The sequence below is a fragment of the Pelecanus crispus genome, chromosome 4 (genome assembly GCF_030463565.1).
Source record: "Pelecanus crispus isolate bPelCri1 chromosome 4, bPelCri1.pri, whole genome shotgun sequence".
Lineage (NCBI taxonomy): Eukaryota > Metazoa > Chordata > Aves > Pelecaniformes > Pelecanidae > Pelecanus > Pelecanus crispus.
Window position 1 is genome coordinate 69,527,122 of NC_134646.1, and position 15,686 is coordinate 69,542,807.

Below are 15,686 nucleotides of genomic sequence, written 5' to 3' on the forward strand. Positions count from 1 at the left end.
TTTAAAATTGTTTTAACATTTGAACTTAGACCACAGTGTGAATGAAATAGTTTCATGAAATAATATAGCCTACCCTCTACAGTTAGGCTGCAATGAATACCAGCTCCTCTAGCTGTGCTCTTTCTTCAGAAATACAAGGGAATTCCTAAGTGTGTTATTAACAGGATTCAGTTTTATTCTTTTTCATCCATTATTAATTTATACATAAATACTTTAAAAGAAGTAGAATAGACATGTATAATGATGTGTATTGGCTTAGATACCTTCAACAAACCAATTCTGTAAGTGGATAACCAAAGCTTTTAAAGGCTCAGGTGGATATATTTCAGTGACAAAATGTTAATGCAGTATATTGAGGTTCTAAAGAATGTTGGTGTTTGAGAAAAAAAATTGGCTTAAAAAATCTACATGTGATTGTGATATGGAGTTCAGATGTCCCTGTTGACATCGCACACTTTATGGAAAACCTGCTTATAAAACATATATAGTAAAACCATGCTAAGTAGAATTTAATATCTTGTTTATATATTCAGAATAAAATCCCAGCTTTAACAAAACCCAGCTGAAGGCAGTAAGCTGGTAAAAATGAAACTGAGGATAGGAGTTTGCTTTCAGAACCACTACAGAGCAACTGCTCCGTTGTTTACAGTGTTAGCAGCAGCACTTCTAATGGCAGTAGAAGTTTTAGCCAAGAACGGTACAGGGAAAGATAGAAGCCTTTGTCTGACACACTGTGATAAGTAGTGATAAGTAATGACATACAGGTCAAATCTGGGGGGGCTTCGTGTGTTGAATAATGAAACATCTTTCTAATGCCAAATAGTGCAAAGATGTGTTATTATTTCATGATGTACAACAAATCTAATAGATGATATCTTAATAATTTCTCTTGTCCCTATTAAGTTTTATTTTTTAACTTCAGCTCATTTTTATTCTTTTATTCTGTCGATGAAGTATCATGTAAAGTGGTGATGAAAATAAAAGTTCTACAATGAAAGACCAGATTCATCCTGGCATTACAAGTAAAACAAGTAAATAGGCTCCAACTACTTTGTTTTGGGGGGGGGGGCTTTTGCTTACAGGAGGCAGAGGAACGTTTGAGAAAGGAATTTAATGAGACTTTCAAGATCCAACATCAGTCTCATAGGCTGGAAATACAAACCCTGGAAGAGAAAGCAAAGAAAGAATTACATGATGAACTCGAGCAGATACAGAAGCAGCAAACCCTGTTGCTAGGTATAATGTCTCCTGTCATGCACAGCTCCTACTGCTTGATTCCATGCTGAGAAGCACTGACTTTCCTCCCATTCATTTTCTTTCCCATCTTCTGGGAACTCAGGCCTTTGTGAATCTCCTTTTCCATGCCCTGCAATTTCAGCAATACAGACTTAATATTCTTTGTTAAACTAGCTCTCAACTGTCAGCAGCAGAATGTTGCTGTGAGAGTAGGCTGGTGTACAACGTTCAAGTATGCATTATCAGGTATATTAAGTTGGAATATCGTAGTTAGTGTATATGACTTTCCTCTTTTTTTCTATGATGTGAAGAATTACTATATGTGGTTCAAATCTGTTCTATTGAGTTCAGCAGTGGAGATCAGTTGCTCCATATGTATTGTTTAGTCAGTTTAGAAAGTACCCTAAACTGTTCAGAACTGAACAGAACACTGCATTAGGAGGTCCTGTAATATCTCCATGTTTGAACTCAGGTTATTAAAGCTCATCTACAAAAGTTTTTTTAATTAGAGAATAATTTGGAAGTACTTTAAGTACAAACTGGATTCCCTTCTTGGGGTTTTTTCAGTAATTCAAATTTGCTGGAAAGAGTTGTCGCTCTCTAAAGTTTATATGTTCAATAGATAAAGTCTGTTGTTCTTCTTCGAGAAAAATTGTGGGGAAACAATAGAGAGAGAGAAAAACTTCTTTCTCCTTGTACTTGATCCATGCCAAAACTTGCACCCAGTATACACAAAAGTTGCAGTATATGACAAATCTGCATACTTAAGTGTTGTATTTCTCTAACACAACCAGAGCTGTCCTCAGTCTACCTTATGGCCCTCTATAAAACACCAGTGGACTTAACAGGGAAGCTCAGGGGTGCTCCAGTAAAGTTCAAGGTTAGAAGAAGCAATTATAGTGATTTAGTCTGCAAAACAACTGCCACAGAAGTACCTCTCTGATTCCAATGTTGAATCATTGCTATTGTAGCTCCATATCTGCTTAGTATTGCTCAACTGAGTTGCTTCTCTAGTAACAGGAGGCCATTATACTTAATGGCAAAGGAATTGAGGAACAAAGCAAAATGTAATGTATTAATGTTTTCATCTACATTGTCTATATCTACCTTCCCCATCCAGCTGGCTGCTGACTGCTTTAATGATTGTCTGTCTGATTGTTACTAGGCTCTCTAAGGATGGAACTCTCTGAGCAGCAGACGTCATGCACTAATCTTAAGAAACAAATAGAAGAACTCCAAATGGAGCTGAGGAGTGTGAGGACACTGAAGAAGCAACAGGCAAGAATCCAGTTCATACTTTGCTGCCGTGTTGTGTTTTGTGAAAGCAATAGTATCAAATTTCTCTCTCCACAGATAATAAAAGTGCACAGAATCTCTTACAGAAATGGAATGGGTTTCCTTCCCTTATGTCACACTTTAAAATGTTAACATTATTTATCATCTTTCCCCTATGGGCAGGCTTTTTTCTCATTTACAGATCAGAATCTACAACACAAGTAAATGAACGAATGTTAAAATAAAATAAATTTTATGGGGACTATAAGATATGTTCAGGAAGTTTTGATCACAGATTTCGTCTTGCACATATAATTGCGCATTTAATTGAAAAATCAGTCCACAAAAATTCAATGCACACAATTCCAGTGAGCTCTTTGCATTAAGTAATTAGAGTCTGTGAATAACTAAATTTGGCCTTTTTCTTAGGAAGGAAGTAGCCAGAGCCAGATCAGATCTCTCCATGATGAACTGGAAAAATGTCAGAGTGAAATTTCCGAACTCAAGAAAGAGAATTTACTTTTGAAGGACACAATGGAGCTACTCAGTGCTGAGTTGGAGTCACAGAAGCAAGAAGCTGAACAGCTTCAGGATAGGGAGAAACAGCACAGAAGGTTTGCCTTAAATTCACACTTCACAGTGCTATCTACAGAGTCAATAATAATGCCAGCATCAGAGATGTTCTAAATGTGATGAGTGTCAGAATCTCTCCTTTGTAAAGTATTAATTTTAGAGGTTAGGAGTTTTGCAAAAGCAGTAGTTCATTTCACATTTCTCTCCAGCCATAACAAAAGCATTTGAACTAACTGTTCATTATATGTCACAGAGAAATATGTCCAGCGTAGCCCCACAGGAGTGACCTGAGAAAATCTGCGTAACGTCAGCCTTTGAGAGGCACTGGAAGACATAAACAAATCCCACACTCACCCAAGAGCTATTAAAAAAATGTAGAAGTCTCTGAGAACAAATATCATTTTTTTATATGTACTCTCTGTAGCTGAAACCAATGGGTTGTTAACTCTAAAGGGGACTCTTGAGAATGCCATATGTACTCTGTGAGACTGCTTTGGCTGTAACAGCCAGCTTTGCACTGGGGGAGTAAGGGCAGTGATAGCAGATACTGACAGCGCCTCTGGGCTGATGGAAGCCTGGAGCTGCAATGTGCTGTCAGGGCACAGGAAGGGCAACGCTGACTTGTAGTCTTGGCTGTCTTTGTAGATGGTGGACCACACCCTCTTAGTGTAGCCACAGGCTCGGAGCACGTGTTGCATTGCAGTAATTGGAGTCTTCCCATTTGGGTACAGAAAAAGTGCAGGACTTGCCTTTTACATGGGAGACAAGACTGGGGTTCACTGTCCAGTGCATTTGTATGGCTGTTGAATCCTTTGAAATTTCTGGATGATCGCACTTAACACATTCTCTTTGCAGAGAGATTGAGGGATCTGGTTTATGGGTACCTTTCAATTCATTTCTGCAATGGTGTAGAATGTATGCCCTTAACTACTCAAGCTGTATATATAAAAGGATTTCTGAAGAGTATACCCTTAAAGGAATCCTTAAAATTATGTCCTATATAGTCAAGAGAAAAGCACTCAAGGGATACAGTGTCTCTCGGCAGACTGTCAGAGTGGCCAGAGTAATTCTGTTGCCGTCTACCAGTCAGTAGATATTTAAAGAATGAGAAAGAAACTTCTCTTTTTTTCCCCCCTTTGCACTCTTTAGAGAGTTACTTGAAAGTGACTTTCATTTCAAGCTTTTGAAGCAAGATCAACAGAAAGAATTGCAAACCAGAGAGTTTCATCAGTGCCCTCCAGCTACCTTGAAGGAATTTAGAGCCTCTGTTCATGAAGAGAAGAATTATTCACATGTCAGTGATGAGGTCTAAAAGGCCTCAAATGCTCAAGCTGCTGGGCTGGAGGATAATCTTTACAGGGGATAGATGGTGTAGCTCTACTACAGTAAGCATTTGAGAAGGAAGCATTAATGGAAATTATGTAAGGAGAAACCCTTCAAATAACAGGAGGTAGAACCAAAGAGCTCAAATGGTCCTAGGCACCTGATACAGGCTGCTCTGAAATTAACCCATGGAAGGTCTGCAACATTAACTTGCAGCTCTTGTTTTGCTTTTGCAGGACCAATAATTTGGGTAGGGGAATAGTTAAATTGGTGAGTGCATATAAATAACAGGTTTTTTTACTGTTACTTTAACAACAGTGACATTTTCTTATGCTATATAATTGTTTCTGATTTGAAAGGTGATAGTGGCTTGTTATTTGCATGTGCCACATTTTTATAACCAATTATTTAAAATTACTATTCCTACTGTTGCCAAGTGAGTGAAACCAGTAATCTGCTTGAAGTAATCATTCCCATTTCCATTCTCTTGAATTGTGTGAATTCCACCTCCAGTACAGAAACCTTTTGTAAGGACTAGGATGAGAGCAGACAAAGGGTTTTTTTATGGGAAGAGAGGACAAGTCCCAAAATGGCTATTCTGAAACAGAGCTTTTATTCTACCCCTAAAGATCCATGTCAGAGATTCTGCTCCCATTTTTACTCTTATTCTTCTGCTTGCTATTTTGTGCCAAATGCCAAATCAATCACTCCCATGGCTGTGCTCTAATTTCAAGGGCAGAAACCTTTTGTGGGCCTTTTGGCCTTTCTGGAAGCATTTCAGAAACAAGTGAAAGGGGCTTAGAAATACATTAAAAAAAAAAAAGGTAAACTTAATATCTTTTGTGAAAATTACAATTGTTAATCTTCTGAGTTTGACATCTCTATTTTAATCGGTAAACAACAGAACATGTGCTCTGCATTGAGTTAATACAAAAGTTTCTCCAAGGTTTAACAAAACGTTACCAAGCAAAAGGCAACAAGCTAACAATGATTCTTCAATAGATGGCTATAGGTTTTGGGATTGGTATCAGAAAGCAATGTTATGGCTAGGCTTGAAAAAATGTTAGGCATTTTTTAGGTTTCAGTTGTCGGTGTTAATGAAATAGCAGTATCTTTCAAAATCTATTGTCTGTTAAAGACAATTGTTGTAGTTAAAGGTGTTGTTATAATGTTTCTTACCTTCACTTTTTAAAAAAATATTTTTAGGATGGTGGAAGGCAGTATTACATGTTTCTGGTGCCATAACATGATGAAATATAGCATCAGAGCCTCATGTTAAAATCCCAGAGATTTCAAAATAATTTTGCTTAATACAAGTGAGTTCTTATGGTACTTTATTGTCATGTTTGACCAGTAAGATTTATGTACAAACTAACCATAGATAGAATATCAATAGCACCATTATATAGAATAGACCTTCCATTTCCTGAAGGCTGAAAGTCTCCAGATAATTCTCCTCTTCCTCAGTGTTAATGTGGTTCTGCTTCAGATTGCAACCAAAGTGTCAAAGTCAAATCAGTAAGCAGAAGCCCAGAGCTGCACAGTTAACTACCTTTGTAATCAATAAAAGACCTCAAAACTGTGTGCTTTGATCAATGATAATAAACTAGTATTGAAACATGAGAATTCAGATATATTTTAATACCAATGAAAGGCTACTGGTAGAAGACCTCAGTATCAAGCGTAAAAAAGAACTGGACACACTGAAACAAGGTCACCGGAAGGAAATCGAAAACATATTACGTGATTTCAGCAGCACTCGGGCACAACTCCAAGCAAAGATTTTCTCCTTAGAAGCTGAGTAAGTCATTTAAATAAACTCTGGCTCATACTGGCAATGAGATCTGTTTGAAATTATTATTCTTAGTATGTATAATTTTTTTTATTACTCATAGGTAGAATATTGTAAGCACTGAAATAGAAGTCTATAGGTATTTCCTTTGCAAACACAGACCCAGATATATTGTAATAAACTCTGAATATTATTTATTGTGAAGCACTATACATACAGTTTTACAATGCTAAATTAAAACCTGCACTTAGCACCTTGCAATTTTATGAAGTGTAAAATCATCTTTGTCACAGATGATACCAGAGGCCTTGATCCATGATCTTGTACTTAATTTTCAGCAGAGCAGCATCTTCGAGGTTAAGCTCTTGCTCATTCTCACACCCTTACAAATTTCCCAGGACAGCCCCCACTAACTCATGTAAATAATGCACTTTGCAGCTTCCTGTGGAGTTAAGTAGTTCTGTGGTGCTTCAGACTGTACAGGAGAGGCCCTTCAGAAATAATCCCTGTGATTATATATATCCCTTGTCCTTTTCTCTTATGCCAACTGTGCGGATCCAGAAGAGAGACCTACTTGAATGTAAGCAGGTCACAAACCATTCAGGTGTTAAGATTTATCTTTTTATCTAAACTCTGAGATACACTAAATTAAGAGTATAAGATTGGGGGGTGTGGGGGGGTGACCTCTCAAAAATGTTTATGTTCACCAAAAAAACCCCACAAAATGGTGGTTTGTATTCTGTAATACATTTCTCAGTATGGCAGGTGAACTTCACAGCACTGTTTCTCAAACAGCAACATTCAGTAACTGGGCTGATGAAATAATGACTTGTTTTCTCATGGGTCAATGAAGTGTGTGTTTCCAAACCATCTCTAAGAAGGTGTAAGTTCTCATTTGCATCTTTTCTCCTGATTAAGGCATTTAAAGAGCTGAACTCACTAAAGCAGCATGTATATCCAAGCCTCTCCACAAAGTTATAGGAATTGAGTATTTCTGAGGCCTCTGTCAAACACGGTTGGAACTGGCCTGTGGATTCTGAAGTTATTGGGTCAGAAAAGAGAACAAAGAGATGAATACAGACATGCACAGATACTGTGATACAGATTTTTTTCTTTAGGAAACTACACAAGCAATGTGATGTGCAAGCTTGTTAGTATTTTGCACCAGGGGCTGGATTTTACACTGGACAGTTGTGGGTTAACGCTGGTAGCAATTTATTTTGGAACTCCACAGCATCTTACATGTAATACATGTACAAATGCCATTTTTAAAAAGTGCTGTTTTATCAGAAAGGCCTATGTCCCTGTGTTTTAGGCTTGCAATTTAGGGCAGAGTACAGCCCAGGTATCTTTTGAACCTGGCCTGAGGAAGTTTTTTCTGGTCTGCGTTTTCTTTGGTACAGACTTAAAGAATTAGAAGAAAAGTCAAGAAAGTGGGAGACCAGATCAGAAGATACACACCTTATAAGCTGTCTGCAAGACAAATTAAGTGAGAGAGAAGAGATTATCAAGCAGCTGGTGGTAAGATTTCCTTTTATATGTACATACATATTTTGGAATCTGTTGGAAGGCTCTGTTCAGTGTTTCACACATTGCTCCAGACGGATACTTTCTTTCTGTTCTGGAATACTTTGACAAGTATGTTTCCACACCAACTTCCAACAAATAGATGTTTCCATACACGTAACTTTCTTTCCCCTCAGGAAGGAAGAAAATTTCAGCATTCGCTACTAGCCAACACTGAATCTTACAGGAATCGATCATTTTCTTTCAACCCTAATACAGGATGCTTGACTCCTTCCATGAAGGTAAGACAGGCAATGCAATTAAAATCACAAATCTTGATGTTTTATTGCTATTTGAATTACACAGACGATCAGGACAATAAAGATTGATCCTATTAATCTTTCATGGTAATGTTATTCAGTAGAATTCTTTCCAGTAAGCCAACCTACAACCAGGTGCTGAGTATAACATAAATTCAGTAGAAGTATATATGCACATAGATACAGGTGTTTAAGCAAATATAAAACACTAGAGCTCCAAAGCCGTCATTCTTCCACTGGGATAAGCACAGCCATTGCTTGCAGATTTGGAAGCTGCTTGCAGACTTGGGAGTTGCTATTTGGGATACTGCATGCATCAAGAAAAATGATGAATTGTGTTTGGGCTGCTCAGGATTTACCCTTTGTCATTCCAGCCCCTCTGTATGGTACTGTCTATAAATAGTCATGGAAAGAAAAGAGGTCAAGTTGCTGGAAAGCACCTAACTGAGCTCTGCAAAGCTATCAGCTTTGATGTTTCTAAAACCTCAAGGTCAAATACACGAGTTGTTTTAATTGGACTACCCAATCCATGGATCCTCACAGCATACCCTGAGAATTTATTTTAAATGCCTACAGAAAAAGATGGGAATCTTCATTTTTGGGTGGTCCTCACAAGAAATCTAGGAATGAGGTATTGTTGAGGTTTTAAAGTGAAAAAAAAAAAAAAAAAAGCATGTGTAATCAAGTTTTCTGTTACAATAAAAAACAGCAGAAGAAAATGGTTGAGGTGCCCAGTCGTGTTGTCAGCGTTCCGAATTTAGCTTCCTACGCAAAGAGCTTTTTGAGCTGTGACTTGAGATCAAAAAGAAGTGCTCCTCAAATAACAAAATCTACAAGCTTAGACCGGAGTCCTGGCTGCCTCAGGGTGGACTCTCCATCAGCACAGTCCTCAGACAGCAATGCTGCTACAAGGTATTTGTCCATTTTGCAGAGATGATAAATGAATTGGTATTCAGAATCTTGTAGGCATTCAAACACATTAGACATTTGGAAATAAACAATGGCGTAAGGTTCCTGTCATGCAGTGAACTCCATGTGTTCAATTCTCTGCAGACAGACCCAGAATTTTACTGCAGAAGTACACTATAATCACTGCCCAACAGCGCTTATGATTGCAAACCCTCCTGGTACAAAAAAAAAGAGAGGAGTTGCAAGTGTTTAACTAAGAATGTAGTTAATAGTAAACATGCCTGTTTAAAACTTTGGACACATATCAGTGCTTCTGTTAAGGATGTGTTTTCCTTCTTACTTTTGTTTACTCACTTTGCACTTGGTAAATGTAGATAAAATATTTTTATTTTAGGAGATAGTTGAATGAATCTAGGCTAGTCATTTTGCAAAGGGTTTAGAGACTTAAAAATTGAGTAGCAGATACTTAACTAAAAACTTCTTAGTTTGAGTTTTTCTCTGAAAAGCTTGACTTCAAATTTATGAGTTGTTATTTAAACAATGTTTAGTGTTTTATAAACATTACTGAACTATCTCTTCAAGAAATACTGAAAAATTTATGTAGTTAACATTATACAGTTATAATGATAATTAAAAAAAAAAACCCCTACCTCTATACTTCAGGACAAAAGCCAGCCTTCTCACCTATCTCCTAGTGGAGATGAGTTATCCTGTAAATTGTGTGCTACAGAGTTCTTTCTTTGAAGGCAGATGGTGCTGACTGCTGCCAAAGACAATAACCCAGGACACGGGCTTGGATCCAGTTCTGCAATTCCTATACCTTAAAGATAAAACCATTCTGTCATGCCAGATGACTGCCAAGGCAAATCAGATTTATATTTTAAAGCAAAACATACAGGGAGATGGAGGGTAGCTTGGCTGCTACCTACTTACTCTTAAATCCATCCAGCGTAAGGGAAGTCCTATTTGCTACTATAAGCTAACCAAAATTAATGTTAAAAAAGCATCCTGAATGCTGAAAAATCAGGGACTATGTAATAGGACTGATTATAAAAGCCAGTTAATATTCAGATAAATGTTTCAGTTCCAAGTAAAACTTTTACTCAACATTTTTAATGCATAAATTGTATTTCATATCTTTAAGAGTGAATTGCAGCTGCCATTTTCTGATTTTCAAGACTTCATATTCTTGAAGCATCCTTTTTTTTAGAGATGTCAAGTCAATAATTATGTCCAAACATTTCTCCATACCTGTTTAGCTCTCCTTCACACTTTCCCTTGTGTTGCTACCAGTGCTGTTAGTCCAGTTACCTGGCTAGCAGATCCCACTAGAAATTGTAGCTGGCACCTTTTGGCCTCACCCAGTTCATGTGTGCACAGCTCTATTCATAGGATCATGAGTTTTTCCAGGAAAAAAAATATCAGATATTGGTAAGATTGTAAGTAAGTGATGCTAATGCTTATTTGTTTGCACAGGACACATGGCAATGAACCACCACAAACCAAAGATGACAAAAACCAAGACCCTCAGCATCAAGAATGGTTTACCAAATATTTTTCATTTTAAAGCAAACTATTTCCATACTTCTTAGAATTACTAGAACAGCTCTTCCTGTTTTCTTTTAGGGAATGATAATCCAATGTATGACTTAGAAGAAAAGAAAAAAAAAGATGTAATTTCCAACTAAATAATTAGGAACTGCACTCTTTTACATCTAATTACTATGGAGTTACAGGCATGGATTTCAGAAAAATGCAGTTTTTTAACAACCTGTGTAAAAAATTAAGAAAAAGCAAAATTCTGGATACTGTTATGTGAAGAGACTTTTTAATCAAGACACTGTACCACGCTGCAATTTGTTAAATATGGAGTTTGGTCTCTGATACGTCCTGTCAATCTGGCTCCAGCTGAAAAAAGATCTTACTTCTGTAGGTGATTTCTGTTGGTTTATACATTTGCTTCATCAGCTGTTTAAAATAATTTCTGCATATAATAATGTATTTTTTTAAGTTTTTAATAGATTTTTGTTAAACTTATTTTAAGCTGTACAGCATGAGGTATGCCTCCAATAATAGCATGTTTATAGCAGGCTGGTTTAGAAGTACTTCCTGGTTTGCTTAATATCTGTTTTGTATAGTCAGCATTGCAGTATAATATTCCTGTTGCACTTCAATACATGTAACAGTCAGCCTGATGCATTAGGATAATATGTAAGTATGAACATTAAAACTTGCTTGTAAATCATCCATTTCTATGTTGTGCAAAACAGCGCTATGTTATGCTGAAGTGTGAGTCAGACTGATAGGCTCAGAGTTCCAGATTTATGGGAACTGCACACTTGTACATTTTATCTCAATATTGTTCTTATGCCCACCTAAATGCAAAGTGGGTAAATGACTGCATTTATCAGATCATGCTAGCTGACTCATTACTGGAAGGAAAGACACCCACAAAGAAATTAACCCTCAGATAATTCCTCAACCAATGTGAAAGGAATCGTGCAACCAGCAGCCTAGTGTTTAAGACAGGATAGTTCTTCTTCAACTGCTATATGATTTGAATCCCCATTTAATTTCAACCAGCAGGACCCAGCTACGTCAAATTTTAGGTGTGGCGAAGGCTACCTCCAGCCTAACCTCTTACAGCCATCAAGAACTGTACCAACTGATGCAAGCACTTAGTAGAAAACAGTCACTGCACCTCACCCGTGGTAAAAAGGTGGCAGAAGGGGCAGAATGCTTCTACAGGCCAATACTTTCATCCCAGCTGTCTAGTATTTTTTCCAAGATGAACTGCTTGGTTTGGAAGGAGACTTTGGCATCAGATTTGGCAAAAAGACACTTTTTATACATGTAACCAAGAAGGGGATAAAATGGTGTACAGTAAGTAACACTGAGGAGTGCCTTGGTATCTGTGAGAGGATCAGAAATGTATAGAGCTAGGTTTTTTGTTAGTTTTCATCCACTCTACCCCAAAACCTTTTAAAGTGCATTAGAAAGTTCAATACAGTTACTAATTCTAATTTCCAGGGTTACAATATTCTAATTAGTTAACTCTGTCCCCCAAAAGGTGAATTAAGCCTGTTGCCTAGAAATACAGAGACAGGACTCCTTTGCTATTTCTATTTCCAAAATCTTTTTTTGGCTACATTTAGATTACTAAATGGTGCAACCCAGCAGAAGCTAATTCTGTAGACTGGACAGTGCTGATGACCCAACATCCACAATGAGTGGTCTTTGTTTTGGGGGTAGGTGTTTTGGACCATCTCTACACTATTCTGACAGACAGAACACCAGTAACATCGGGCCTGCATTACATACCCCCCTCGCCAGGGTGCATTCTGCAGTTTCATTTCATCCATAAGAAGCAAATTTGTATACTGTGAGACCTCTTCATGAGGTGAGCAAAAGTACAGTGGAGATGGACAATTCACTTCAAAAAAAGTACTCTTGATCTGACCTAGATACAGACAATTCTAAGGGTGTTTCTACAGTGGTACTTCAGGACAATTATTGGATCACAAAACATTTAAATCTTCCAGTAAAACCACACAGTACCCTTTGCAAGTATTTTCACCATACCAGCAAAGAGATAGTTAGGGGAAAGCTACGGCCACCCTTTCTAGAAGGAACAGGATGCATTCTGGAAAGCACACTTCTACCAGAAAGCATCCTGAAGAGCACTCTGCAGATTTTCCATTGAAATATAAAAATAACCCATATTTTTGGGGGGGGGGGGGGGAAGATAATTTATTTTGCTTAGTTGTCTTAACTATTTATATTTGTAGTACAAATTACCTTATACAAAAGCATACAAAGTAAAAGTAACACCACTGCTTACTGTTGAAAGTATTCAGATATGTAAAATCAAAGATCACGTTTGCTTCATTGGAGCAGGAATATTAGCAGATGCTTGCTCTAGGTAAGCTAATGGACCTTGAGGCATTTCTGCAGGCTTTTTGTGCTGTACACTGATATCTTCCAGGACCTGTTGCCAGTGTCGCAGTTTACCCAAATGTTTCTGAATTAATGCTTCTTTTCTCTGCAATTCATTTCTTAATTCTGAAACATCCTATGGATGAAAAAATGTGTATTAGTAAATAGACAGTATTCATAAGAACAACCACCTCACATAAAAAGCATGTAATTTTTTTAGCTTGAGTTTTCAAGCTGATCTTACAGGGATTCTAATAATGGAAAAGCGTCAAATGAAACAGAGGGGAAGCACTGTGAATGCACTGGTTCCGTTCCCCTAGGTCACATATTTCGGAGATCATTACTTCCAGCAAAATCTGCCTAACTAGTTTGTTTCTTCCAATGAAACTGTCATCCGTGTTCCAACACTCCACAGAGCAGCAGGCATCCAGCCTCTCCAGGTTCATGGTGAGAGCTTCATAAACAGTCAAGTTCTACCAACTTAAGATACAGCACGATGTTGAGAAACCCCAAATTAATGTGAACGAGGTGATTAACTGTACTGGTACACAGCTTTTCTGATCTAGCACAACACAGGTAAATTGATTTAATCATACCTCTTTAATTACTTGCTCTGGTTTCTGGACCGACAGCTGCAGTCTTTTTTGTAGAAAAAAGCATTCAGTTTGTCTTGCAACATCCAGAAACTTCTGAATGCATTGATCAACACCTAAACATAAAATAACAAAATAGAAAGAATTCTAAAAATAAAGATTCCAAAAAAAGAAGTTATCAGGCTGATACTGGTAGTTGTCTGCACACTATTAAAAACAATTTTCACAGTACTTTCTAAAAAGAAAATTTTACTTTCCTAAAATGACATATTTATAAAACCAGGATGCGCATTAAGTCTCTGTATAAAACATTTCTTTGCACACTTTCAGGCCTTCTTTTAAAGGTGCAAGACAACTCTTTTTTCCCAAGTTTTATTACATTTTTGACAATGATGAAGAGTGATAAAATAATTTGTGGAACCTGGTTGAATAAAGAAAACATTTCACTGCAAGCCCAGGAGCATATTATGCACTACTGTTTTGATAATAAAAGCTGTCCCATTCCAGCATATGAATATGACCCCATATCCAGAAAGGGGTTTTCAAAAGCATTTATGCTGTTTTTGAAACAGCTCTTGAGACTCAGGCTTTGACAATTTTTCAGGGAAAAGCACACTTCTAAACAACAGTCAAGGGCCATTTTTTAACTTCCTGTTTATCCCAGTTCAGTGTCAATTACGCCTCCCACAGAGGCACCCGTCACACAACTTGCTGCTACGCAACCCAGGCTTTCCGTTCCCGCTTTTTATTACGGCTTCACAGAGCTCCACAACGCGTCACACGAGCTTCCTAGTTTTTGACCCGCGTATTTCAGGGCGCGTTAATACAACCCCACACAACCGCAGGAGCCAGCCGCCACTCGGACTCTTCCACAAGAGCGCGGTCGTTCGCGGGTGGGTTCCTTTCGGCGCGAGCCCGCTGCCGCGCACAGCGTCCCTCCGGCGGAGGGGGCGCAGCCCGCGGTTACGCCGGGGTCACCGTTCGAAGACCCTGAAGTCGTGTTTAAACCTCTTCTGGCCTCAGAGGCCAAGGCACGCGCACCCCCGGAAAAACCCACACGCACCCGCGAAGCTTCCCGAGAGGCTTCAGGGGGAGCCGGCCACAGATTTGCAGCCCCCGCCGTGCCCCTCGGCATTTCAGGCCTGCGGAGTAAGCGCCGGCGCACCCAGGGCCTCCGCGAAGCCCAGCCGAGCTGCGGCACCTCGGCAGCGCCCGAAAGCCGCCGGGGCGTCAGCCCGGCCCGCCGGGCGTCAGGCGGGGCCGCGCCCCCGGGCCTCACCCGTGCGGATCTCCTCCTGGTCCGTGCCGTTCACGTAGTCCTGGCTCACCAGCGAGGCGAAGCAGGCCTGCGGGAGAGCGAAGCGCGGCGGTCAGCGGGCCGCGGGGGGCCGACACCGCCAGGGCAGCGCCCGCCCGCCCGCCCCGCCCCGCCCCGGCCCGCACACCTCGAAGGACGCTTCCAGCTCGTCCACCAGCGTGTTGTTGGGATTGCGCAGCCCGGTGGGAGGCGGGATGAGGCCGGCCGGGCCGGGACCGCCGGGAGGCCCGGGCGGCGGCGGCGGCGGCCCCGGCGGCTGGTTGGCGAACATCCCGCTCAGCGAGCCCGCCATGGCGGCTGAGCGCCGGCCGCGCATGCGCCGGGGGGCGGGAGCCGAAGGCGGGCCCGGCGCCTCGGCCCGCCCTGCCCCTGCGCCTCGGCCCGCCCTCCCCAGGCGCCTCGGCCCGCCCTCCCCAGGCGCCTCGGCCCGCCCTCCCCAGGCGCCTCGGCCCGCCCTGCCCCTGCGCCTCGGCCCGCCCTCCCCAGGCGCCTCGGCCCGCCCTCCCCAGGCGCCTCGGCCCGCCCTGCCCCTGCGCCTCGGCCCGCCCTCCCCAGGCGCCTCGGCCCGCCCTGCCCCTGCGCCTCGGCCCGCCCGAGCAGCGGCCCCGGGTGAAACGGCAGCGAGGAGGAGCGGGGGAAGCAAAGCCGCCCTTCCCAGCGGGACCGCCTCCAGCCTGGGGTAAGCACCGGCTCTGCGCCGCCTGTTACACGCCAGGCTTTAGCAGCAACGACAACAACGACAGCAAGCCCACCCTCTGGGCCTGGATCCCCCCGATCCTCAGGAAAACCTTGCCCCACGTTGTAAGCGTTAGGTCTGCGTGCCTCGGAACTCATTCTGGGAATACTGTCCCTGCTCGGAGCCTGGCGGCCGCACGCCTGCGAGGGGGGAGCAGCAGGAGGACAGC

The 15,686-nt window shown here is 40.9% G+C and overlaps 2 protein-coding genes across 6 annotated transcripts in view; one reads left to right on the forward strand and one right to left on the reverse strand.

Moving 5' to 3' along the window:
- FAM184B (family with sequence similarity 184 member B) overlaps positions 1–12,662 on the forward strand; it is a 51,742-nt gene extending 39,080 nt beyond the window's left edge. The window contains exons 5-12 of the mRNA XM_075709080.1: positions 1,083–1,236; positions 2,402–2,514; positions 2,941–3,125; positions 6,062–6,208; positions 7,603–7,720; positions 7,903–8,007; positions 8,735–8,937; positions 10,411–12,662. Of these exons, the coding sequence (XP_075565195.1) occupies positions 1,083–1,236; positions 2,402–2,514; positions 2,941–3,125; positions 6,062–6,208; positions 7,603–7,720; positions 7,903–8,007; positions 8,735–8,937; positions 10,411–10,501 (1,116 nt within the window). The 3' untranslated portion in view covers positions 10,502–12,662. The remainder of the gene's footprint in view (positions 1–1,082; positions 1,237–2,401; positions 2,515–2,940; positions 3,126–6,061; positions 6,209–7,602; positions 7,721–7,902; positions 8,008–8,734; positions 8,938–10,410) is intronic.
- Positions 1,127–15,073, reverse strand: MED28 (mediator complex subunit 28). Of its 5 annotated transcripts, none has more exons than XR_012831004.1 (6): positions 14,909–15,073; positions 14,743–14,809; positions 13,467–13,579; positions 12,733–13,006; positions 9,585–9,754; positions 1,127–1,163 (listed from the first exon to the last, which is right to left on the reverse strand). XR_012831004.1 is itself a non-coding variant. In XM_075709081.1 (4 exons), the coding sequence occupies exons 1-4, from the start codon at positions 15,071–15,073 to the stop codon at positions 12,809–12,811; spliced, it is 543 nt and encodes a 180-aa protein (XP_075565196.1). In that variant the 3' UTR covers positions 12,683–12,808. The 5 variants fall into 5 exon arrangements, 1 of the variants encoding a protein (XP_075565196.1); XR_012831005.1 differs by lacking the exon at positions 1,127–1,163 and adding an exon at positions 8,900–8,984; XR_012831003.1 differs by lacking the exon at positions 1,127–1,163 and adding an exon at positions 8,900–9,072.
- Between the last annotated feature and the right edge of the window lie 613 nt (positions 15,074–15,686).